At 38.4% G+C, this 26,873-nt stretch overlaps 1 protein-coding gene across 1 annotated transcript; it reads left to right on the top strand.

The window, feature by feature from the left end:
* The first annotated feature begins 669 nt into the window (after positions 1-669).
* On the top strand, positions 670-26,058 carry dmtn (dematin actin binding protein). Its single transcript, XM_067575023.1, has 16 exons — positions 670-2,211; positions 10,518-10,565; positions 10,964-11,044; positions 11,151-11,294; positions 12,324-12,368; positions 14,659-14,767; positions 14,862-14,906; positions 15,000-15,134; positions 15,251-15,345; positions 16,281-16,392; positions 16,493-16,542; positions 16,734-16,779; positions 17,349-17,356; positions 18,787-18,852; positions 19,929-20,009; positions 23,724-26,058. The coding sequence occupies exons 2-16, from the start codon at positions 10,557-10,559 to the stop codon at positions 23,835-23,837; spliced, it is 1,140 nt and encodes a 379-aa protein (XP_067431124.1). The 5' UTR covers positions 670-2,211; positions 10,518-10,556; the 3' UTR covers positions 23,838-26,058.
* The last annotated feature ends 815 nt before the right edge of the window (positions 26,059-26,873 follow it).

Genomic DNA, 26,873 nt, shown 5'->3' with positions numbered 1-26,873 from the left:
ATATCTTTTGTTACGCGTACATGTACTTCCTTCCTCTGGCATCATATTCTGCTCTTGTAATTTTATAAAACTATAAATGAAGTTAACTGTATAACAAATTTCTAAGTCAACATGTAGTTAAAGGTTTTGGATGATCAAAATGTTTTATTAATGTGTAACTAATTTATTAATTAGTACATCGTGTACTATAGAATAACATTTTCATAACCCCACTTTATTAAACAGTTTCTCTTGTTATGCTGGCCTCTGGTAGTTTATACAAACAGAATGTTTTATCTGTCAGTCTGTCTGGTGTGACAACTTAAGATTTCACCTTTTATCATCACCGATTCAGGACTTGCACCATCATTTATATTAAATAATTAATTTATTCCAAATATCTCAATATCTCAAATCAGTTGACAGCTGATGATCAATGACTAAAACAATCTGTGCTTTATTCTGACATCTTGTGGCCAAAAAGATTTTCTTTCATTTCTCCTTTAGGCCAAATACAGAATTATAGTTTTATTTCTTCATTCATATTCACATTTAAATCAATTTAATGCAAATATCAATTATGTGATGTTGATTTGTTATTTAAATCAATGTGATATAATCAGTGATCAGTTTTTATCCTCCTTTGTTTTCAGCGTAACTGAACTATAAAATAAAATAAAATAAAATAAAATGACGATAAAAGATCAGATCAATATAACTTTCATTCACATGTTAAAACAGAGCAAATAAAAAGTATTTGAATGAAATAAATGAACATAATATAAGAAATGAAAATCATTAGAGAGATAACATTTTTCCCAAAAACTGTATACAATATATACATTACAGTATCTTAAACTATTTAAGTTAATTGTGCAAATTTACTGCTAAAAAATGAAACCATGTGTGAAATATAAGTACAGGACAGGTATGAATAAATATACATAATAACATATTAAATTATATTGTGTTATATATAAGATATGTGGATAATATGCACACATTACAGTAATAAAACAATGCTATTTAATAGAAATGGAGGAGAATACAATGATATCTCATATAATATAATATAAAAATACAATAATTAGCTGTTGGGCTAACTGCACATTCATTAAAATAACAATATTGATTAATGTTCATTTATTTCCTGCTATAAATAAACTAAAATCAGATGTTTAGTGTTATCAAAGTTGCGTAATGACGCCCTGACTGCGTGTTTTGGTTGTTTTGGTGCATGTTGCTGTGGCTGCAGGAGGAAATCTGAACGTGTTTTTTTGGGAGGCAGAAATGATGTAATATCATAACACAGCGCTGATTGTTCCCGCTCATCAGACAGCAACAGGAAAAAACAGCTTCCTCCTGTGGCAAAAACACTTTTAACATTTAATGTCTGTAATTACACTTCAGATATCAGCAAACTGTATCAGAATGGTAATTAAAGATATTCACAATAATATTCTTACTGGTAGAAACTGTATTTCAAGATCTCTACAACTCTGATTGTACAAGTCAAAAATAAATGTAAGATATCTAAAAAAAAAAAAAATACTTAAAAAGTGTAAGTGGTAAGTATCTAGTTGCAGAAATCTGAAATTTAATTCTTCTTATTCAAAAAGAAGATTTCAAATCTCCACATTCTTCCTATAAATGACGTCACTTTCGTCATTCATGTGTATTGGATTTTCAATTTCAGATATCGACAATTTCTTTTTTTTTTACCGGGAAAAACTCACATTTCAGATAAAATCTTATTGTTCCTGGTCATAACTTTAATTCCAGATGTCTATGATGTAATTCTGAATATACAAAAAATTCATAATGATCAATAAAAATGTCATTATGTCTCTAGTAAAAACGCACTTTCAGATATTTACAATAAGAATGATGAGTAGAAACAATACAAACAGATCCAGTCCAGCTATTAAATGTTAAAACGGTGTGCCATCTTCCTCCTCCTCTTCCTCCTCCTCCTCCTCCTCTTCCCGCTGGGGTCACAGCAGCCCCCAGCTAACCCACATATTCTTCTTCCTCCCTTCCACCCTTCTTCCTCCTCCCCCTTCCCCCTCCTTCTCCTCCCCTCCCTCCTCCTCTTCCTCCTCCTCCTCCCTCCCTCCACCCTTCCTCCTCCTCCTCCTCCTCCTGGTTTACAGGCAGGAGCGTCACCGTCGGTCTCCTGGATGCGTTCACCCTGATCTCCCACCACACTGATTTATTCCGCGCTGTTTGGAGGTAGGAACATCTTCTTTTCCCTGCATTAGTGTGAATAATATTCCGATCAGATCCCGTGTTTTTGCCGCGTTTAAGCCGGAATATGCAGGCTGTGTGTGTTTTTTATCGTGTTGCTGCAGACGCACTTGTCTCCTCACCCTCCCCTTTCATCCGCGTAATGAGCCTCAGATAGTGAAGGCCACATGATCACACCAACGCCTGCGATGCTGTTTAACGTCGAAGCATCATTTCAGATCTGTTCTTTAATATCTGTGTGATCAAATGATAATTACACTGTTTTTATTGTGTGTTTGTGTTTATTACAGGCCTTCAGATCCTCAGAGGTTCCCGTTGTCTTATTATTATTATGATGATGATGATGATGAACAGTGTTATAATGATAATCATACAGATCTGTTAACAGATGCTCCTCTACATTCAGCAAATAACTGTTATTTTCATCATCAAATTACTTGCTCGATTAATATATCGGTCATTTTGTCTTTAAAATGTCAATAAATAACAAAAAAATGCACATTATAATTTCCCAGAATCGAGCATGGTGCCTTTAAGCCTCCTGTTTTGTCCCACCAACAGTCCAAAAGCCAAAGATATTCAGTTTATAATGATATAAAACAGAGAAAAGCAGCAGATCTTCACATCGGAGAAGCTGGAAACAGCAAATATTTGGCATTTTCAGGGCTTTCTCAATTAATCTGCTGTTATTTTCTTGATTAAGTCTACACATAGACCAGAAACAGTAAAGAAAATGTCCATCATAATTTCTCAGAGTGCTTTAAGTTGCATTTTTTGTCCGACAAACCGTCTAATAACCTACAAATATTCAGTTTATGAGAGAAAAGCATCAAATGATGAGTTGTAAGAAGCTGGAAGGAGTAAATTTTTGGCATTTTTGTTTGAAAAGTGACTCAAACGATTAATCAATTGCCAAAATTGTCGTTTAATGGACTTATCGTTTAAACTCTAATCCATTCACCGATAATCTATACTGCATTCCTGGAATACACTGTACTGTACAGAAGTACTTCTATTAACAGTAATATAATATATTATGATTTCTATGCTTCCTACATATCATTTGGTCTGAAGTTTATCCTTCCTCCTCTTTTATGATAACTGTGACGGCTCATTTTTAGTTGTAAATACCTTCTGTTTGAATATCTAAGTGATTCATTATATCAACTACAGCTAATAGTTGATTTTGACAGCTGATTAATTGCAAGAATGCAACAAATAATTGCATGCAGTCTCTCCAATGTGAGGATTTGCTTCTTTTGTCTTTTTTATATCATTGTAAAAACTGAATATTTTTGAATTTTGGACGGCTGGTTGGACAAAATAAGACATCTGAAGGTGCCACCTTGACCTCTCATTGCATTTTAGACTGCACGAACAATCAGTTAATGGTAAAAAAACAATCAACAGATAAATTATTAATGGAAATAATCCCTCACATCAACAAGTCTTGATTAATTTTCTAGTCAAAATTGTCCCATAATACACTGTGTTACTGTGAAATTGCAGATGAAAACCTCCTGTATGATGTATGATGTGTGTGGTTGGACTAATGGGCGACACACTGAGCTCAGCTCCATTGATGGCTGGCTGGCAGTTAAAAGCTCTTAGTGATAAGACTATCGGACACGGAGTGCACTCAGACTGCTGCCGGTCAGATGGATGGATCACTGTCAGGCAGATCCTCAGAGACTCTGACCCATGAAAGTAACTGAGTACATTCATTCAAGCACTCAAGGTAGTAAGCTTACAATTTTCAGTCAGGTGTCCATATGAGCAGTGAAAGAGGTTTTCCTCGCTGTAATCATTCCTCCTGCTCATACTGGATATTAAAAGATCCTTCAAATGTGCTTTCAATGGAAGTGATGGAGGCCAAAATCAACAGTGTGTCCACACAGTCATTTAAAAGTCTCTGTGAAGCTTCTATGAGGCTTCAGCAGTCTGAGTTAGTCATATCAATGGATAGTAGTGGAAGTATAGTAACAAAAAGAGGAACTTTGGTACTAAAAAGACTGTAACGTTGAAAGATATCTACTTGATTTGACTCATTTGGACGCTGAAGCTTCATATTAGCTTCAGATAAACTTTTAAATACATTTTTGTGCAGAGGGAGGATGCTACATCTATCTGACTCTCTATTAAGATTAAAAAATCTTACATACAAAACCTACAACTAATATTCTGACCAATAACAAGCCCTCTTGACAGCGCTGACCTTGAAAGTCCAAAATGGAGGAAGCTAACGTAGCTTGTTAGTTGTGTCGCTAACATTTGGTTTTATTGAAGCTCCTTGGCAACAGAGACATGTTTACTCACAGTTATGCTACAGATACACTATGAAATAAGACTCCCTTAAGATACCATTAATTACTCCTTAATTTACTCCTCAAAAACATAACAAACCACTTGAAGTAAGATAAAGGGGTTTAGCATGGTAGCCAGAGATCTCTTAATTTGTCCATTAATTTGAAAAGACAAAACCCAAACCCCTTAAATCAAAATACCCTTAAAACAAAATCCCTATTATCAATTTATGGATTTATTAAAGGGATCTTAAAAGGCTAAACTCCATAAAACTCCCTTAATTATCAAATGAAGTAGATTTTAAGGGGTTTCCCTTAATTAACACATTCATTTTCTAATACTAACATTTAACTAATGTTATATCTATTTCCTGCTTTGTCTCCGTCTTTGACGCACCAATTCACTGGACAGCCAACAGGTCAATACACCAATCACAGTCTGGTGTTTTGGTTTTCTCCTCTCATTGGTCAGTTCTTTTCTGGTCTGCTAGTGGCCAGTTCATATCTCCATAGCAACTCCCGGTGTGCTGCTAGTGATTAGCATCAGTAGCAACTGACAGTTAACAAACTTCTTCTCCCTCTTTATGCAGTCCCTCCAGAAAACTGCTATTTTGTGATCACAATAATTAACTCACATTCAAGAAATCTCCAAAATATTTGCAAGAGCTTACAATTCTGCTAAAGTACCACAACCTTTCCACATGAAATGTCCAAATCAACAGACAGCTTGTGATTTGGACCAGTCGTGGCGTTTGGCGTGGTGGTAACTTGTGTCAACGCAGCATTCAGCAAGGATTGAAGTGTATTCAGGTGGAAGATGGACAAATCTCACCTGCCAACAAAAATGATGCCGTAGACGAGCAAAATGATTCCCAAATGAGGTTTGATGCATTAAGTCAGAGGAATACAAGCTGATGATGTTCAGACAGCAAAGATGGACATAATCTACCTCCAACATAAAAGATGGGCACTTTGGAAATGAAACTATATTTTTATGTTAATGCATTTATTTTAATGTTATTATTGACTGATTTTATTTGGTTCTAATGTTGAGGTGAGAGTTTATTTAATAAAGGATTATAATTGGAACTCAAGTACAGTATTTTCTTTTTTTTAGAACTTCCAAGGAAGAGATTGGCTCTTCATTGGTAGTAGTTTTTTAAAAATTGCATTATTTCCTTTTGTTTGCAATTTTACCCAATTCCATCAATTTTACAGTGAAAATAGCACATAAAACATTGCAAATTTTACCTAATTTTTTTAGGAAAGCTGCTACAAAATCAAGCATTTTTGGCTGCAATAATCACAAAAAACTCTGCAAAAACTCAGAGGGACGGAATAATAACTTTACTGAATGAAATGATCCTGAGAACAAAATGTCAGGTGGAATAAACAGTCCACCACAGATTTTTAATTTTGGGGCTAAATGAACTACCCAACAGTATATAAAACTGCTAACTTACACAAAAGTTATAGTACATTTGCTGATAATACTTCAGTGGGCTACTTGTAATTAGGGCTGTAACTAACGATTATTTTCATTATCGAATTGATCTGTGGGTTAATGTCTTGATTTATGAATTAGCTGTTTGGTCCATAAAATATCAGAAAATGGTGAAAAATGCTGATTACTGTAACCCAAAGCCCACGATGACGTCCTCAAATGTCTTGTTTTGTCCACAACCACAAATATTCAGTTTACTAGAAACCAGAAAATATAATAACATTTAAGGAGCTGGAATCAGAGAATTCGGACAGTTTTTCTCAAAAAATGGCTCAAAACAACTGATTGATGATCAAAAGAATTGGCTATTAATTTAATAGTTGGCAACTAATTGATTAATTGACTAATCACTGCAGCTCTGGAAGTGATACATCAGCCTATAGCTTTAGTGATGAGCCTCTAAAATATGATGCTATTAAACTACTCACAGTATATAATACCCTGATAATATTTCAGCACTTGTAACTTAACTTCACTTTCTTGCCTGAGAGTTGAAAATTGATACCAGTTGCAGGTTAGCTTAGCTTAGCATAAAGACTGGAAACAGCAAGCCTTCCACCTACCAGCACCTGTAAAACTCACAACTTAACACATTTTATCTTGTTTGTTAAATCCATAAAGAAGAAGTGTGAAAACGTCAAGCTGTGGTTTCACATTGGGGTCAATGATGTTTTTACACTTCTGTTTTTGGTTAGTGAGCTGTAGAGTTGCTGGTAGATGGATTTTGTTACTGTTGGACAGAGCTAGGCTAGCTGTTTCCACCTGTTTCCAGTCTTTGTCCTAAGCTAAGCTAAGCTAAGCTAACAGGCTGTTGGTTTTTCCATACAAACAAGAGAGTGGTACACACTAAAAATCACTGGGTTCAAATTTTACTCAGTTTGGGTCAATATAGCAGCAACTCAACATTAACTTTAGCAATCTGATATTTTGACACAGTGTTAGAGACAACAAGCTTTAGCTGAATGTCTTGTTTGTGCATATGACATTTAAAAGATACATGTTATTAACAATCAATAACAAATTGTGACATGTAAGTTTAAAAAGAGTAAAGTAGATTATAACAAGCTTTAGTTTGGATAACATTAACCCAGTATTGTGTCGGTGCTTTTTGATTTTAATCCAGTGAATTTTAGCGTATATCAATCTTCTCTTCTATCTCTTGGTAAGAAAGCATATTCCCCAAAAAGTCAAAGTATTTCTTTAAGTAGGATTCTGAAATCTCTTGTAACTGAGTATTTTTTCAGTATCTACCTCTAGTATAAGTAAATCCTCCCGTCATGTTAACAGAACAGGAGGATTTACAGTCTATCTGTATTGAACACTGATGAAACCTGTTCCCCAGGCTGCACAGGTCTGGTTCAGCTGAGGACAGGCGGCAGAAAGATCCTCTCTCTCTGATCTGATGTCAGTTTTTTTGTGTTGCTTGACATGATTGGACGACATCGAGGATTAGAAATAGATGAAAGAAGGAGGGAAGGCTAAGCTCTTTGCTGTGTTTTGTTGATTCTCTGGAGGGAGGAGTGTAACCACAGCAATAACTGTTGAGGACCGGCTGGGCGTTGGCCTGGCTGGGCGAGCTGATAAACAGCCGGGGAGGCGACCGAGGGGAGGGGGAGGCTTAGAGGAAGAGGAAGGGATGGAGATGTAGGTGGAGGGGAGGAAGAAGAAGCGTGAGGGAGGGTGACGCAGATGAAAGAGGAGGCACAGCGTGAGGAGGGGGGTTCACAGGAAGTCAAGATCTTTCGGCTGAGGATATCCTTACAGGGAGGCTCTCGCGTTGTTTAGGTACAAGGTGTCTTTCCTGTGAGGAGGAGGGAGGCAGCTGGTCCACGTCCCACCTCCCGCCTACCGCCTCCATCCCCCTGAGGAGGCTCCGATAACAGCCGTGCCTAAATCGGATTCCCAGTGTTGTTTTACATCCTCTCTCCTTGTCCCCATCATTCGAGTCATACCCCGAGGGACGTGGTGTGTCTCTGGGTTTTATCTGCAAAAGGATCATTTGCTCTGAATTCAGCTCAAAAAGAGGAAATATAATCTAATATCTCCCACAATAATCCATCTATGATTTCTGTAATGGAAAAGTAAGAGGCCATTTATTACATCTCCAAATTTGTATTACAAGTTTTGGTCTGCTCACTTCTTTTTTTCGCCCCCCATGGCAATATCTTTATTAACATTTTCAAATATCTTCCAACAAAAAAGAAGCAAATCTGTTCACAAGCAATTAGGTCATAGTTCAACTGCAGTCACATTTAGTCATCCCTTTTTTTTTTTTTTTTTTAATATATTGTTAAAAGTTTTTTATTATTAAAAGGAAGAGGGGGTGTGTGGGTGTCAGTGTTTGATTGACAGCAACTTGGGGGTGTTTTGGTTCCCCATTTTTCATTCTTGACACAACTGTTTCTGTCACTTTTCACCTGAACAACCGAGTACAAAAATAAGAATGTCTTCCAGGAGACACTGTCTGAAAATACGCACCGTTATTTAAACAATACTTCTTCTAATAACATGCTCACAGTGATCATGTTAGCATGTTGATGTTTAGCAGTTATAATGTTCAACATGTTGGTTTAGCATGTTAGTAGGCTAACATTAGCGAATTAGCAGTACAGCTGAGGCTGATGGGAATGTCTTTAGTTTTGTAGGTATTTAGTCATAAATCAAAATATTATAGACCACCAAAATTATTACAATTAGATAGATAGATAGATAGATAGATAGATAGATAGATAGATAGATAGAAACTTCATTGATCCCGAGGGAAATTTAGGCATCCAGTAGCTTATACCACATACAAAGCACCAATACATACAAGAATAATAGAATAAAACCACAGCAGTGAAGTGATAGTCGAGCCACCAGAACTACTACAGAGAGCTGTTCACGGGTGGTAATGGAGAGGCAGCGTCTGGTTGAACAGCTGTTTGGCCTGGGGGACAAAAGACTTCCTCAGTCTGTCTGTTGAGCAGGACTGAGCCAGCAGTCTGATCATGCTCCTCTGCCTGGAGAATGTGCTGTGCAGAGAGTGGATAACAGTTTATTTAAGGTCCTTCTCTCTGCCGCTGACACAAGGGAATCCAGCTCCATGCCAACCACAGAGCCAGCTCTCCTCACCAGCCTGTCCAACTGCATAGCATCCCTCTTCTTAACGCTGCTTCCCCCCAGCGCACCGCAGCAGAGAGGAGAACGCTGGCTGCAACCGAAACATGTTGAAGGAGACTCCAGCCTCATAAAGAGTGTCCGTGTTTGTTGACCAGTCCAGTCTATCGTCCAGCTGCAGCCTCAGGTCCTGACCATCTCCACATAAACCCCCTCAGTGGAGACAGGCTGCAGATGGGGCCCGATCCTCCGGAAGTCCACCACCATCTCCTCGCTGCAGATGGTTAAACCTGCACCATGTCACCTCCACCAGGCTCCAGTACTCCCACTCCCGTCCACCACTAATACACTCGACAACTGTAGTGTCATCTGAGAACCTCTGCATGTGGCATGACTCAGAGCGAACAAAACAGCCTTCATCCTGAGGGGAACATGAATGTGTGAACAAAACTGTATCACAATACATCATTCAGTCTGGTTCAAAGTGGTGGACCGACTGTAACTGTGTTTCCGTTTACACTTTTTATAAACTTTAAAAAAAACGTGAGTGGAAATGTTGGAAATTGTAAAAAAAAAAAAAAAAAGCCGAAATATTGCAAATATTTACACTTGGATGAAGTGGAAACGTTGATGTATCAATAAAACAAAAATGGAGACAGATGTAGTGAATAAATGATGACGAACAGGAATCGCCTCTCTGGAGAGACGAAACATGGCGGCAGACGTTTTTTCACTGTCGGCTCTGAGCAGCGTTCAGTACGTGTCTGTATAACTGATACAGAGCTGCTATCAAAAGCTGTTTGTCCATCACGCTCTTCATCACCGTGATGTGATGTCACGTTTCCATCTCATCAGCTGCGACTGTCACTCTGTTCATTACATCTTCTTCTTCTTCTTTTTGTGCTTTACTGCACCCGTCAGGAGAATCAACCACCAACTGCGCTAAAATATTGATATTCGCAAAAATAACTAAATAAATTACTAGGAATTACACAAGTACACAGATTAATGCCAGCGTAACTGTTGTTGTCACTTACAATAACTACTGGAATAAAAGACCACCTGCCTCCTGTCGGGAGGGAAAGCCTGACGTCCCTACAGAGACATTGTTCATGTTATTAGTTCCACCTGTCCTTTTCCTATGATGATGAGTTGTCTGCTGTGATAAAAAAAAAAAAGTCTGTGCAAGATGAGTAACAGATGCTCTATAATCATTATATTTCTCTGTAAAACTGCAGCAGGAAGGAAATGTCGTTAGTTTGCTTTTTTTTTTCTCAGACTGATGAGTCATTCATAAAATGTCAGCCAGTGATGAAATACTGTCTAATGGATGATGCATTTGCTGATTGTCTCTCTCTCTCTCTCTCTCCTTGTTTCTCTTCCAGCTGGTTAAAACCAAACAGGAGGAAGGTTTCTCTCCAGTCATGCAGAAGGTAATCAATCATCTGCAGCAATCACTCCACACCTGCTAAAAGCTCTGCTATGTTCACCAGCTAGTCTACAGCTAACTGTGTCTGAGCAGGTAGTGTACAGCAGCTTCTTCTCTGAAAACAGCTGAGACTGAACCAGACAGGAAACCTGCCAAAAAAACTAGGAGCTAAAAAAAAGCTTTAATATTCATATCTCTTGGAAATATATTTTGCCCTCTGGTGGAATCTGTTATCATGGATTTGTTTGAGAAAACGTTTTATCCTGAAGGTGTTAGTAGAGGAGAGATCAGGATCAAATTTATTACAACTTGAATCTAATTTTCACAGTTTTAATTGTAAGATTTCTTTTACTATCGTATTAAACCAGCAGAGTTTGCTAAATGTTTCTGTCGGTGTCTCAGGTGGAGGGACGGCTCACCCCGGTCAACCTGCCTTCTTCCAGGGGCCCGAGCGCTCCGGGGTCTCCTGCTACTAGCATCACGGTAAACACAGTCAGACCTGCCCAGAGATGTATTATCAGTGTGTGTGTGTGTGTACAGTGACACTAACTGTGTGTGTGTGTGTGTGTGTGTGTGTGTGTGTGTCCAGGCCCGTGTGAACGACCAGGTGGTGGGCTACAGAGACCTGGCTGCTCTGCCCAGAGATAAAGCCATCCTGCAGGTGGAGAGACCCGACCTGATGACCTACCAACCACACCTGAGCTTCTCCCCACTCGACCCGCCAAGCAGAGAGGTACACACACACACACACACACACATGCACACGCACACACACATACACACACACACACACACACACACACACACATGCACATGCACACATGCACACACACGCACACACACACACACACACACACACACACACACACACACACACACACGTACACGCACACATGCACACACACACATACACATACACGCACACCTGCACACATGCACACACACACACACACCCACACACACATGCTCACACACACACACACACACACACACACACATACACACACATGCTCACACACACACATACACACACACACACACACACATGCTCACACACACATACACGCACACATGCACACACACACACACACACACACACACACACACACACACACACACACACACACACATGCTCACACGCACACATACACACATACACGCACACATGCACACACACACACGCACACACACACACACACACACGTACACACACACACATACACATACACGCACACATGCACACACACACACTCACACACACACACACACACACACACACACACACACGTACACACACACACATACACATACATGTACACATGCACACACACACACTCACACACACACACACACACACACACACACACACACGTACACACACACACATACACATACATGTACACATGCACTCACACACACTCACACACACAGTCATGTTTCCATCACTTCAGAGGACATCACATTGACTTACATTCATTTCCAGGAGACTTATCTCAACTCTTACCTTTAATCAAGTCTTTACCCTAAAACTGAATGATTCACATTGTGGGGACTCGCTTTTTGTCCCCAAAAGGGAGGCGAGTCCCCACAATGTGAAGAATACCTGTTATACACACACACATATAGGTTCTGTGGTAAATAATCAGTGTAGATCAGATTTAAACAACCTTTCTCTTTCTTTACTGTTTGTTCAGTAGTAGTTACGTCTCTCATTATTTCATGGTTTGAAATGTTAATAATTGTGTTTTTCTGTGACCTGCAGCGCTCTCTGTCTCCTCCCTGCACAATTTCTACCATGTCTCCTGCGGTAAGACCATAAACTGCTACTGTGTAATTTAACTGAATTAAAGTTAATCCCTCCTCCATCTTCATACCTTCAGCTCTAGTTTACCATCTACAGTACAACGCAGTTAAAAAGGGACAACGTTACAATCTGTGTTCAGTTCATTATTACATTTGAATTCAGTTGTTTTATTTTTTGTTGAAGCTCTAATCTTGATACTCAAAGTGTTAATTTAATTAGATGAAACTTGAATTGTTTATTTGCAGAAGGTGAGTAATAGTCATGGTTACAACATAGTGAGAATAATAAATGTACAGAACAAAGTTGCATTTTCTAGAAAAAAGGCAAAATATTACAATAAAATAATATGACAGTAAAATATAAAGAGAAAAAGCTTCAAGAACAAAATGTCACATGTTAAAACTAGACTGTGGATATTTCATTACATGCTGTCATATGTGTCCCGACATGACTCTGCCAGACTGAGTTTAGTTTAGAGCAGAAACGATCAGTCAATTAATCTATTATCAATTCATTTATCAGTTCATCAACAGAAAATGAATCTGCAACAATTTTGATAATAGATGAATCATTTTAAGTCAATCAAGTTAATCATTTTTACTTTTTTAAGTCATATTTCAAGCAAAAATTATGAAAATTATGGTTCCATCTTCAGTTTTGGCTCCAAATGGGAATATTTACTCGGGAATGTCATCCGGACTAAAAAACAAACTCTCACTTTGTAATCTGGGAAACAGACATTTTTCAATAACTAATTGTCATTAATGAAAATAGTCGTTGGTTGCAGCTGTCAGACACCATCAGATCATTAACAGCAGATGATTTTAGCAGCTTTTAACATCATTTTCAGAGTCATAAAGTCCACTGAGCTTTAATCCACGATGTGTTTTAATCTCTGTGCTCTTTGGTTCGACTTCTGGAGGAAACAAACAAACTGTTTCACTACGTAAGATTATTAAAATAAAGTCAAATTACAACTTTATTATCGAAAGTCACAATTTTTTCCCACAATAATTCAACTCCATCCACAGAAGCTCAGATAGATTTAGAGAATGAAAAAGAATCTCTTCAATAGAAACATTTTTTATTAGCGGTCAGTGAAGTCGTCCAGTAGATGAACCCTCGCTGACCTGCTCTACATTAAATCTTCCATTTGTCACCGGCGGGTCGTGACCCCGGCTTTCTGAACAAGCAATGGTTTGACTGATGTCTTCATATTCTTGTCTGGTTCTCCGGTTTCAATCACGGCTTTGTCTTTTTTTTCTCTGAGTGTTGAAATGTGACATTTAAAGCGTCTCGTTCGCCCGCGGCCACTGAGAACAGAAGGTGTCTGTTGAGCCGCCGCGGCCTCGCCGATGCTTCCCATCGGTTCACATCAGACTTCAGTCTTCTGTCACAGTGTTTCTGTTGTGAAAAAGTGTAAACTAACTGCAGCTGGTTCAAAACGCAGCAGCGAGAGTCCTCACTGGTGCCGAGAAGAGAAACCAGAACCTTTATTTATCAAACTCGTAGGAAAGAAACTTCAGAACACTCTGAAGAACCAAGTGAAGAGTAAAAAAGTTCTTGGCTGAGTTTGATCAAGTGCAGCGTTCAGGTTATTTGGGAAAGGCGGGAAGGATTCCCATGAAGCAGTTCCGGAGAGTCGGGAGCGTCACATCCACTCTGACAGGTGGGAGCTTGTTTACGTCGCCCAAAGTTTAATGTTCAAAGTTTAATGTCGCCTAAATTACTCACATAACAAATGAAAGTAGTGTCGCAACTAACAATTATTATCCACCTTTGATTATTTTCTCGATTAATCAATTAGCTGTTTGGTCCATAAAATGGTGAAAAAGGTCATCTAGAGGACGACAGAAACTGGTAAAAAAAAAAAAGAAGAAAAAAAGAAGCTGGAATCAGATAATTTGGAAATTTTCTTCTTAAAAAATGACTCAAAGCGATTAATCATCAAGTGATATTTATTTCTAAATGTCTAAATGAAAGCAGGTGTGAAACCATTTCAGTCTGTTTACATTTTCATTTGTGTTTAAGTTTAATGACCTTGAACTGTTGATGATGGTGGTTTTTTTAGCGGAGATTTCACTGACTCAGAATTACAAGACGGAGGTTGATGTGAAGGTTTTTCTCCACTCGGCTGCTCATAGCGATGGATGACGTAAACATGGTGTCACCTCTACTAGACTCTGACTGATCACATGACGGTATAGCCGATCAGAGACATGGACGGACTCTACGGCGGCCATATTGAACGTCCTTAAAGGTGAAAACAAACAAACGTGTTTTTGTTTTTCAGATGAAGGAACGCAGAGCAGAAAGTGAGAGCGGCTCCCCTGGAGGATCCACGATGCAACTGCAAGCCGAACGCAAGATCAGCATCAGCATGCAGCATTTCCACAGACCAGGTACACACACACACACACACACACACACACACACACACACACACACACGTCCACGCTCTTAACAACTCAATCTGAACTCTACATATTTTTTCAGATAATGGCACCAACATCTACAGGAAGCCTCCCATCTATAAACAAGGTGAGCTCATATTGATGTTTATCATTATTTTCTGTGTGTTTCCGTCTTTCTTCACCGACGCAGCTTCATGTTTTTACTCTCTTGACTCTCCAGATGGAAACAAACAGGTCGAAGGCAGCGGCGTCATTCAGTCAGCAAAGTTTCCAGCAGCTCAGCCTCCGGATCCCAGCCAACCGTCCAAGATAGAGACCGAGTACTGGCCCTGCCCGCCCTCACTGGCTGCCATGGGTAACACACACACACACACACACACACATATCTATAAACACACAGGAACACACACACAGAGGGAGGGTGTGTGTGTGTGTGTAGCTGGGTCTAACTGTCAGGCTGCTCTCTGGCAGAGATTGAGTGGAATAAGAAGAAGCTGCAGGAGGAAGACGAGTTTGAGGACCTGACGGATGAAGCAGAGATGCTGCGGGAGCAGGAGCTGGAAAAGGTTTGTGAGTAAAGTCTGAGCGACTGACAGGAAAACACCGATCACACCGTTTCTCTCCTAAACTCAGAGCGTCTGTGCAAACTGAGCACCGATCTGATACCTACAAGATACCTATCAGAGACTCTGTTAGAAACAAATAATCATCTGAGACTTTAAGAGCAAAAATATGAATATTTCAAGAAAACATGTCTCAGTATTTTGAGAAAACAGGTCTCTACTTTAAGAAAAATTGTTATATTACAATAGAAGAACTAGAAATATTGCCTTGCGCCAACCAGTTAAATTGCAGTTTGCATCCATGTCTTTCCAAACTCATATAATATTTGTAGTGAAAATTTTGAAGGAATTTAATAAAACAGTCAGTTTCAAGGTGGGCGCCAAGATCAGTGTCATTAATTCAGTATCACAATCTGCCTTCTGTTCCTGAGTTTATAGTGTTGAATAACGGCCAGAAAAGTCTTTTTGCAGAACATGATGATGTCACAGTGAAGGTGACCTTTGACCTTTTGGATGTAAAATGTCAAATCGCTTCATCATTTTATCCTGTTAGACGTTTGTGTGAAACGTTGTCGTAATTAACATATGAATTGATGAGTTATGGCAAAAAAAAAAAAAACGTGTTTTGTGAGGTCACTGTGACCTTTGACCCTTGACGTCTAAATTCTAATCAGTTCATCCTTGAGTCCAAGTGGACGTTTGTGCCAAATATGAAGAAATTCCCCCTAGGCGTTCCTGATATATCACATTCAGTACAGAGACAACCTGAAAACATGATGTTATATTTCAAAAAATGTTTAAAAAGTTGCTACATTTCAACAAAAAGTAACAATATTTTGATTTTAAAAAGTTTTTAGAGAAAAAAAGATGTAATATTTTGAAGAAAAACATTGTAATAGTTCAAGAAAAAGTTTAAAAAGTTTTGTTTCTGGATCCAGATCCAGTCCAACCTGGGCCGTCTGATCCTGAAGGAGGAGAAGGAGAAAGAGAAAGCCGTTCAGTACCGGAGGAAGACACAGTCGCTGCCCGACAGAACTCACATGCACACCAGTGAGACTCTGCAGCTTTTACACTTGTTGTTTTTTTGTTCTTGTTTGGATCTGGTTCTGGTTCTGAATGTTTGTGTCTGTTCTTCTTTTTTTTTCTGCAGGTTTGTCAGCAACTGCATCCAAGTCTCCTTCACGTTCAGGACTGACCAGAGTGAGTGTTCACCGTCTGATCACGTCTGTGTGTTTTCTGATTCACCAGCAGCTGAAAACAATAATAAATATAAAATAAAGTTTATCTTCAGTAACTGGAGCAAAGTGGTATAAAATCAACTCTGTTTCACACGTGGATTTACTTTTACAATGTTTAATATATAAAACTGAAATGATTTGTTCTGTCTGCAGATGCGGTCTGCAGAGTTTTCCACAGACGGAGATAAAGGACGACCAGGTAAGATTTCCTGTTTCCTGATTGGTTGTATAAAGTTAAAAAAAAAAATTAAAGCTCAGATACAGAAAACACAAACATGATCTGCAAACAGCTGCGATACAGCGAACAGCTGATAGAAGCAACTTTCATCCTCATCACACAAATATATAGTTTCATGTTTATAAAAAGGCTCCGTAATGTCTGTAGCTTTTAGCGAACCGACAGGAGGAAATAGTGCATTTGTTGGGGACTATTTTCAGTGGCGGATGAATCCACATTCGGTGCACTAGTGAGTATTTCTGGCAGCAGGAGGGTGTGTGATCATGGTGATAAACGTTTTTATAGTTTCTGGAACAACAACGGAGGAATCAGATATATCAGGCTTTGATACACACACACAATACTCGTTAGTAGATCAGTTCATTGTTGGTTTGAGTCTCTCTCCTAGAAAATAACTTTACACAGAACTGAAATATAAAAATATCGTTAAAGAACTCAGCTTCAATGTGAAATCAGACACTCTGTCCAGTGTTGCATCGTCATGTTCTGCACCTTAATCTCTTCTTCTTCCTGTTGTTGTGTTTTTGCAGCCGCTCAGGTAAGCATGTCGCCCGCGCCGCTGTGTGTGTGTCGCATGTGCATGTCCACTGACATCAGCAGTGATGTGTGTTTTTGCTTCTTTACTGCGACTGAACAGCTGCAACCTTTCCTGCACTCAGTTTGACTTTCTGCACCTTCCCGAGCAGATGTGTGAATGACATTTTTCTAGCAACTAAGTACATTTACTCAAGTACTGTGTTCAAGTACAGTTTTGAGGTACTTGTACTTTACTTGAGTATTTCCATGTGATGCTACTTTCTACATTTCAGAGGGAAATATTGTACTTTCTACTCCACTACATTTATTTGACAGCTTTAGTTACTTTTCAGATGAAGATTTGACACAATGGATAATATAACAAACTTTTAAAATACAACACATTGTTAAAGATGAAACCAGTGGTTTCCAACCTTTTTGTCTTTTGACGTCTTACAAAAAGCAGTGTGTAGTCGGGGTCACATTTCACATGTCTATGAGTTGTTAACAGCTCCACCAAATAGTGATTTTTCCCTCTAAACTTCTCACATGCTTTCATTTCAATAAATGTTCAAATGATCCAATATTTCAGCAGAAATCAAAGATTAGAGAAAAAGTCCAAAAACTGAAAACAGATTTGTGTATCAGAACTTTGTTTTTTCTTCTTTCCTCTCCCATTAATCATCTCACCACCCCTCAGATTTATCTGCTGACCCTTTGGAGGGGCCCGACCCCTAGGTTGGGAACCACTGGACTAAACTAGCTAACTGTATATAAAGTAGTGTAAACTAGCTCCACCTCCAGCAGCTACAACAGTAACATGCTGCTCTAACACTGATGCTTCACTATTAATAATCTAATGATGTCATATATAATAATATATCAGTCAGAGGGACCAAACCACTACTTTTACTGCAATACTTTAACTACATCAAGCTCATAATACTTATGTACTTTTACTGCAATACTTTAACTACATCAAGCTCATAATACTTATGTACTTTTACTGCAATACTTTAACTACATCAAGCTCATAATACTTATGTACTTTTACTGCAATACTTTAACTACATCAAGCTCATAATACTTATGTACTTTTACTGCAATACTTTAACTACATCAAGCTCATAATACTTATGTACTTTTACTGCAATACTTTAATTACATCAAGCTCATAATACTTATGTACTTTTACTGTAGGAGGGATTTTTCCTGCAGGACTTTTACTTGTAATGGAGTATTTTTACTTTGCTGTATTGGTACTTTTACTGTAGTAAAGTATCTGAATACTTCTTCCACCTCTGCTTTTCTGTTTGGCTTCATGGTTTTTAAATTTACCAGGTTACACAGAAATATTTTTCATATTGTGTATGTGTGTGTGTGTGTGTGTGTGTGTGTGTGTGTGTGTGTGTGTGTGTGTGTGTGTGTGTGTGTGCGTGTGTGTGTGTGTAGAACAGTGAGGCTCGGAGGGAGCGGATGGACAGAGGAAACTCACTGCCGAGTATTTTGGAGCAGAAGGTGAGGACGTTTCTTGATGTCCAAAAACAAATTATTTTAATTCACTTTTAATTAATTAATTAATTAATTTTTTATTTGATTCTCTGGAGGTTTTGTTCAGTTATTATGAAACAAATATTTTTCTATATTCCCTGCAGCTCCTTAAGTGCAGGCAGCTGTCTGCTGCCCTCTGCTGGACACTGAAACACAACAAACCTCCTCACTGTGTTCTCTGTGTTGTCATTTGATTTGAATGTTACAGGAAATAACAATGAAAAATAAATCACTCAGTTATTAAAGACAAAAAGCTAAATATTTATCAACATATTTTTCATTTAAACGGACACATATTCTGCACATTTCCAGCTGTATATTTATATTCTGGGTCTCTACTGGAAAATTTTTGCATGATTTCCAGTTAAAAACTCCTTATTTATCTTGCATTTAACTTTATTTATTTCTTTGTTTTGTTTTGATTTAACGCTGTATGACAGTGGTGGGCAAATAGCGGTCCGTGGGCCAAATCTGGTCCTCTAACAAAAACATTTGTCCCTCTAAAATGAGCTGAAGTTTTTCCTTTTTATAGACGACATCAAATCTTTTACATGAATCCTCATAAATCTACAGTAGATAACGATGTGAACACAACGCTGATGTAAAGACCTTGTAACATCTTATAAACTCATCAGATGAATAAAAAGTGTTCATAACATAATGTAGTCGATCTGACCAGAACAGATTAGTGTCATTAACAGTATTTTGCTTCATCTATAAATGAAGCAGGACACATTTCTGTTCTCATAGTGTAACACAGAGGAAACGTTCATGTTTATGAGCTGCTGAACCTTCACTTACTGATGGGAGTCATGAAATCTGCCCTCAGATACAAAAATCTATTTATTCTTTAATGAATGAAAATAAACAGTAAGCAGTGCTGGAAAAAAACAGGCTCATGTTTGAACTGATGGTTTAATTATGAAGGAAAATAGTTGAAACATTTGTTGCTTAAAACAAACATTTATTATCTTTAATTTGACCTGTTTGCAGGTGTTATGATCTTGATCACATGTTGTATGATGATGTTTTCTGTGCTGCAGGTTTATCCCTATGAAGCACTGATTGTGACCCACAGGGGGCGCTGTAAGCTGCCGCCAGGAGTCGACCGCACTCGACTGGAGGTTTGTATTCACAGGCTGTGATGCTGTTTGATTGGCTGAAAGTCTCATTTTCTGTGTCGTTATCACACATATTACATCAGAAAAATCAGTTGTCATGAACTCATATCAACTTTTTGGAATTTATTACATTTAATTATACATTTAAATCAACTGACTGAGTCAATTTGGAACCTTAAAAAGAAAATTTCAGGTTCTTTAGTAATGATGTTGAAGTATAATGTTGATCAGTTTCCTGTTAAACTCTCTGCGTCCTATCAGCATGATCAATGATTAGTGTTTTATTTGGAATATTAAAGACATGTTCATCAAAAACAAAAAAAAGTCAGTTTGACTGAAACATTATTCTGGTTAATCAGCTGCTGAATGACTCATTTTAAGACACAGAGTTTATTTCAAAGGTAAATTTTCTTGTTATTATTATAATTCCAACTGGATCTGTGATGTTATTTAAATATAAAACTTGTCCCACTGATTCTTTCATTGGAAAAATATGTTTTTCTTCAACATCAAAAATGACATCAGGTCTCTTTTTCAACAAGATGTTTCTTTGCTGAATGTAACTGTGTTTTAAAGTCATATAGAGCATCTACAGGAGGAGAGTATCTGGATATCACCACATTAATATTTAATCACATATAACATGTTACGTGGCAACTAAGCAGGTTTAGAGGTCCAGGGAGTCGTTCAGAGCTGAGCCAGCTGGAGATTCAGAAGGTGAAATGTGGAGCTTGGTGGGTTCACGTTAGGAGACGAGACGAGGTCCTGGAGACAAGAACAACAGGAAGTGTAGAAGTGACTGAACAGACCTGGCAGAGCTGAGAATATACAGACTGACTGTTGATTGCAGGATTAAGTGCATCTGGTCGGGCTCTGACTCTGGTGCACCTGCCTCCACTCAGACGATCACAGACAAAAAGAGAGATGAAGGAGAAAGTCACTAACAGTTAGAAAGACACAGAACCGGATGTGGAAGAAGCATCACGAGACACAGCGGGAGAGAAATGACATAAGATTATTTATTTAATTGTATTTTTTTATAAATGTAAACCTGATATTGATGTAAACTCATTTAGTGAAGCTCAGTTTGAAACATGTTTATGTGGCATTTGTTCTCACACCAGAATATTTTGGCAAGACTTTATTTAAATATTTTATTTATTTATTTATTTATTTATTTTTAAAGGTGCAATGTGTAGAATTTAGTGGAAGTAGAACAGATTTGGTAGAAGTTGAATATAATAATCATAAGTATGTTTTAATTAGTGTATAATCACCTGAAAATAAGAATCGTTTACCTTAGAATGAGCCTTTATATCTACAGAGGTAGTGAGTCCTCTTCCACTGAGCCGCCATGTTTCTACAGTAGCCCAGAACAGACAAACCAAACACTGGCTCTAGAGAGGACCTTTTGTAGATTCTCCCGCATGCTTGGAAGGGGAGGGTGAGGTACTCAGTTGGTTGCAATCTGCAACCTCACCACTAGAGGTCACTAAATCCTACACACTGGTCCTTTAATATAAAGTAAAGAATAATTAGGGCCCGAGCCCAAAGGGTGAAGGCCCTCTTGTATTTCATGTGTTTGTTTGTTTGTTTCTTTATTATTACACCACTTAAACCCTAAATTTGACCCCCTAAACATGCTCAAAAACTCACCAAATTTGGCACACACATCAGGTCTGGTGAGAAATTTGATAAAATGTAAAAATTAACCCCCAAAGTGCCAAAATGTGCTCGAGAGCGCCACCTATGTAACTAAAATGGCCGCCACAGCCCATAGGAATGTTGTAGAGAGATCAAACTGAAACTCAATTATTCTTCTCATCAAGACCTACAAATCATACTGTGACACCCCTGACCTAAATCCAACAGGAAGTCCGCAATTAGCCTGTCAATATAAGACTTTGCCTCAATTTTCTCCTCTGAACAAACGGACAAACAAACAAATCTCCTCTGAGGGCGTTAATGGTATTGGCTTCAAACTTTAATACATGACTTATGACACTGTGCTGAAAAAAAATTGTTAAAAACTTTGTAATAACTTGAGCGGTTTGGATTTTACACACATACCCCTTACAATGTAAATGAATGGGGGAGGCATGGACTTTGTGTCAGACAGAGGCTTCTGACATCTAAACTATAAGTCTCACCACTTTCAAACCTGTATCAATGGATTCAGGACGAAATTTCCTACTAAAAAATGTGATTTGTAACGTAAGATTTGGCCAAAGTCATGGGATTTATGAGGAGATTTCACAAGAAGAGTACTCTAAAATCCTGCTCTCCAACTGAGAGGGAGAGACAGAGAATAAAGGGGGGGGGGGGGGATACAGCAGAAATGTCTATATACATACAGTACATTATATACAAACTTTGTACGCAGTTTAGTGTTATTATCATTTAGTTTACAATAATTATAGGTCTTATATGCATAAATCAGTAGTGGGAATGACCTATGAGGGGAAGGGAAAAAATGGAGTGAGGGTGACAGTTTAGTGATAAAGTGCTGCAGAAAAATACCATCAAAACTAAAATGTGTAGCTCTGTACTGCAGTTTTTCCTTTTTTAGGGCCCAAGCACCTAGCGGTTCACTCACACTCTCCATTCAAATATATGAGTATTTTTCTGTGTCCAGCTGCAGTTACTTATTGTCTCTACACACCTGACAGTACACATGTCAATCAAACTTTGACCAGGTCATGTGGGTCAAAAGTCTTTACTTTTCTAAAAATAGACTTGATGAAAATTAGGAAATTAATTTGTTTTACACACAAACTCATCAAGAGTTTTCAATTTACTAATTGAAATTCAAGTGAGTGGGGCCCAAAACTTGCATAATTTTGATGACACAGGTGTGAGACAGACATGTCTCACCCTGCAGAAAATTCTCATCCTCATACTGTTGAGATTTGATGTTTCACCATGACAGAGGAAGTTGCTATAACTTTATTGTAAATGCTCCAGTCAGCGGCAAACTTTACATGTTTGATAAGAGTCCCGGTCTGAACACGTGTACGTCACAATATTCCATCAGTGATGCAAACTGGCTGAATAGCGCCCCCTACGAAATTTCAGCAAAGCAGCCCCAGCAGCAGGCAAAATAGTGGACAAAGGAATTGATGTTTGTCTCCTTCTTGCACTGTCTGAAAACAGCCGGGTCTGAAGACATCTACATGCCCGTCACAGAATCCCTTCGATTGCACTGCGGCCTGACGTGCACGGAGGCGTGAGGGCCTGTTCAACACTGCTTGCAGCTTTAATATTTATAAAATGTTTCTTAAATGTGTTTTCATCTTATTGGACAACTTTCATTCATGTACATGCACATTATCTGGTAGCAAACCTTTATTTTTTGTTTTCTTGATGGAATTCAAACTTTAAGTTGGAAAATATTGAATCCTCTTGTAACAAAAAGGCTTTAGAAACTTTATTTGTCTGTAATAATTCCAATCTGTGTCTTTAATTTGTTTAAACTAACACTCCCCCTGCTTGTGTATTCTTTTTGTCTATGTTACCAGTTAAATAACTGTCATGATTACCTTTTATTTATTATTTTTCGTCTGTGTTTGTTGAAGCTGTGAAATAAAGATGTTCAGGCTGCCGCTCTGCTCTGAATGAACTACAACACTGAAACGGACGATAACTCACAAACATCCTGAATTGGGTTTTTAACTTCTTCTTCTTCTTCTTCTTCTTCTTCTTCTCATCTCCTCTCAGCGGCACCTGGCCCCGGAGCAGTTTGAGCAGTTGTTCGGGATGTCCATGGCCGAGTTTGACCGTCTCTCTCTGTGGAAACGAAATGAACTGAAGAAGAAAGCCCAACTTTTCTAACAGGAAGTGACCTGTTCACCCCCTCGAGTACTTGATGAACCACCGGCCGAGGAGGAGGAGGAAGGAAAATAACATGAAATATCCAGTGAAGACCAAATCATCACATTAATCCAGGCAAACATGTTCTCCATCAAACTAACCAATCACGTCCCTGGATGAGTGCCGGCCCCCCGAGGATCAGAGTATTTCCTGAAGGCTGGCCCTGATTAACCCTTTACTCTGACTAACCTTAACTGATGCACTGACACTCACATATTACCTGTGCTGCACTTATAATCACCACTGCTTGCAAATCATCTGCATCATCATCATCGTCATCATCATCATCATAGTTATGTTTCGTGTCACTGAGTTGCACCTGCAGACGTCTGTATCATGAAGCTGGATTAACTGGTTATCTTTGGGTTTAATTTATAGGATCATTCTGGTGATTTTCTATATTTTTCTTATCGTCACTGAATCAAAACAATGAACTGATCTTCTAACAAGTATTGTGTGTGTATCAAAGCCTGATATATCTTATTCCTCCGTTGTTGTCCACAAACTATTAAAAACACGTCAGTGAGTCACACCGCTGCACCGGGTGACATGTTCCTTCATCATGAAGAGTTTGGTCACGTTAGTTTGTTTAGAAACGGCTCCAAACACTAATAACAGCATCACGTTTTCAGTCTCTGGAGAGTAGTTCAGTGTAAGGCAGACGCCACTGAGCATGTGCAGGAACACTGTTCTTTTTACAGCTTCACTAACTTGTTGTGCTACATATCACAAACTCTGGACTTTGTACTACATTATAAATTTCTCAAAGAACTTCAGTACACAGAACTACTCTCTGGAGACTGCAAACGTGATGCTGTTATTAGACTTTGGAGCCTTTTCTAAACAAACTAATGTGACACAGTTAGCTGTAGACTAGCTGGTGAACATAGTGGAGCATTTAGCAGCTAAAGAGCCAGATATTTCCCTCAGGAGTTGGTAGAGAGTAAAAACAGAAGCTAAAAGAGAGTGAATATTGGACTTACATTCACCAGGCGGACAGAAACACGACTCCACATGAATGATAATGTTGCTCCGTAACTGCTGGATGTGGAAATAAGCAACTGTTTGCTAACAAGTTCAACATATCAACTTAAAAACTGAGGATATATCAGAGTTGTGTTCACTGCTTGTTTCTGTGTTTGTTTGGAGTTGTGTTTCTGTCCACATGGTGAATGTAAGTCCAATATTCATTCTCTTTTAGCTCTGTTTTTGCTCTCTACCAACTCCTGAGGAAAATATCTGGCTCTTTAGCTGCTAAACAGTCCCGTTGTCCTCTCTGACACCACCAGCCTTTATTCACAAAAGAACAGGGGAACCCTAAAGCTGCAATAACCTTGTTTTACTCATTTTATCTAAATTACCAGAACAGAAGGATATGGCAGGTGTTTGCTAAAACAAACAGTTTGAGACCAGATTGGGTCACCAGCTAGTCTACAGCTAACTGTGTCTGTTTGCCGTTTGGTGCTCAGCAGGTAGTGTACAGTGCATGCTGCGGCCCAAAACGATGCTATGAGAGCGCTGAGAGTGAACCAGAACAGTAAAATTGCAGCCAGACAGATAAACAATTATAAAAATATACATTATAGTAGCTGTAATTCTCCTTTTTATGGTTCTGATGCTGTTTCTTGTAATTAAAAGCTTCTCCTTCACATACAGACACTCACAGCTGATGAGTAAAATATCAGTTTTCAGTTCAGGACCTCAGTTTGATTCAGTGAAGCCAAAGAAAAGTTAAACTATCTTCATGATTCAGACCTCTGCCGTGTTTCTGCCGATTAATCTGAGGAGCTACTGTCACATATTAAGATTGTAATATCTATTTATTATGTGGAGCTTTATTTATTTGATGATTGTAATTTTTACTCTCCACATTCGTGTCACATTTGTTTGCTACTGTGAATTGTTTTACTTCGAAAATACTGATTTAGCTGTACAGTTTTTTAATACGAGCATCCAACGATCGTACAAACTGCTCCTTTAAAATGTCAGGTATGTTGGTGGAGCTTTAAAGGAGCAGTTCGTACTAATCAACATGGTAGCGTCTATATTGGATCGTGAAATAGAAAATTGTCTTTTTTCTCTGCCGTCGTCTCCACGCTCCGTGTCCGTCCATCCAGTCCTCTTTGTTTCTGTTGTACGATGTGAGGGAGTCCAATAAACCGAAGAAAGACATTCAACTTTATTTGTTTTTTTCTTGTCTCCTTTCACCCATCACACCTGAGTAAGATATCTATGACAATAATTACCTCATAGCTCCTTAAAATGTACCAGACTTAAAGGATCAGGTCACCAAAATTACACACAAAAACGTATTATTTCACATTTGTTTTTCTGATTTTAAAGCAGCAGTTCAGTTTATTAACCAGTAAGTTAAACAGTTGATTTTATAGCTGCTAATCAGAAATGTGTCCCGTCAGTATCAGACACTGTTTGTCCACTTTACTGTCAGAGGAAGCAAAGCGTCTGTGTTGGATCAAATGAATCCTTGTTTTCCTCTCGTCATTATAATCATCACTTACTTGCCTTTTCTCTTTCTCTCTCCATCAAACAATGTTAATAAAAAATATTATAAAAGAAATATGAAAACGTCTTAATACGACTCTTTTAAGTAGAAGGTACTTAAAGCTTGACTACAGCAGTGCTGTGAGATCAGCTGTACTGACATTTAAAATGAGTGATCAGTCAGTATTGATAAGGATTGATGAGGGAAACTTCCTACAGGTAAATATGTATCTGTGCAGCCAGCAGAGAGAAAACACCAGTCTCCTTTTGTATTGTATTTGTGTCCTGATGGGTTTTCCTGTTTAAAGTCTGTTTCTTATCTTGTGAGGATTTATTTTGTTTTTATGTGTAAAATATAATTACGTGATTTAGGTTTGGTGATAATATGCACACCAATAAATCTTATTTGAATACTAGACAGAGTGTAACAGTCAGTCCTCTGCTGGTGAAGCAAAGAGAAAACATCCTCTATCACAGAATTATCTCAACAACATC

This window comes from Thunnus thynnus, chromosome 19 (assembly GCF_963924715.1).
Source record: "Thunnus thynnus chromosome 19, fThuThy2.1, whole genome shotgun sequence".
In the NCBI taxonomy this organism is placed as follows: domain Eukaryota; kingdom Metazoa; phylum Chordata; class Actinopteri; order Scombriformes; family Scombridae; genus Thunnus; species Thunnus thynnus.
Note: the sequence above shows the minus strand (reverse complement) of the source record. Positions and strands in the feature narration are given on the sequence as shown.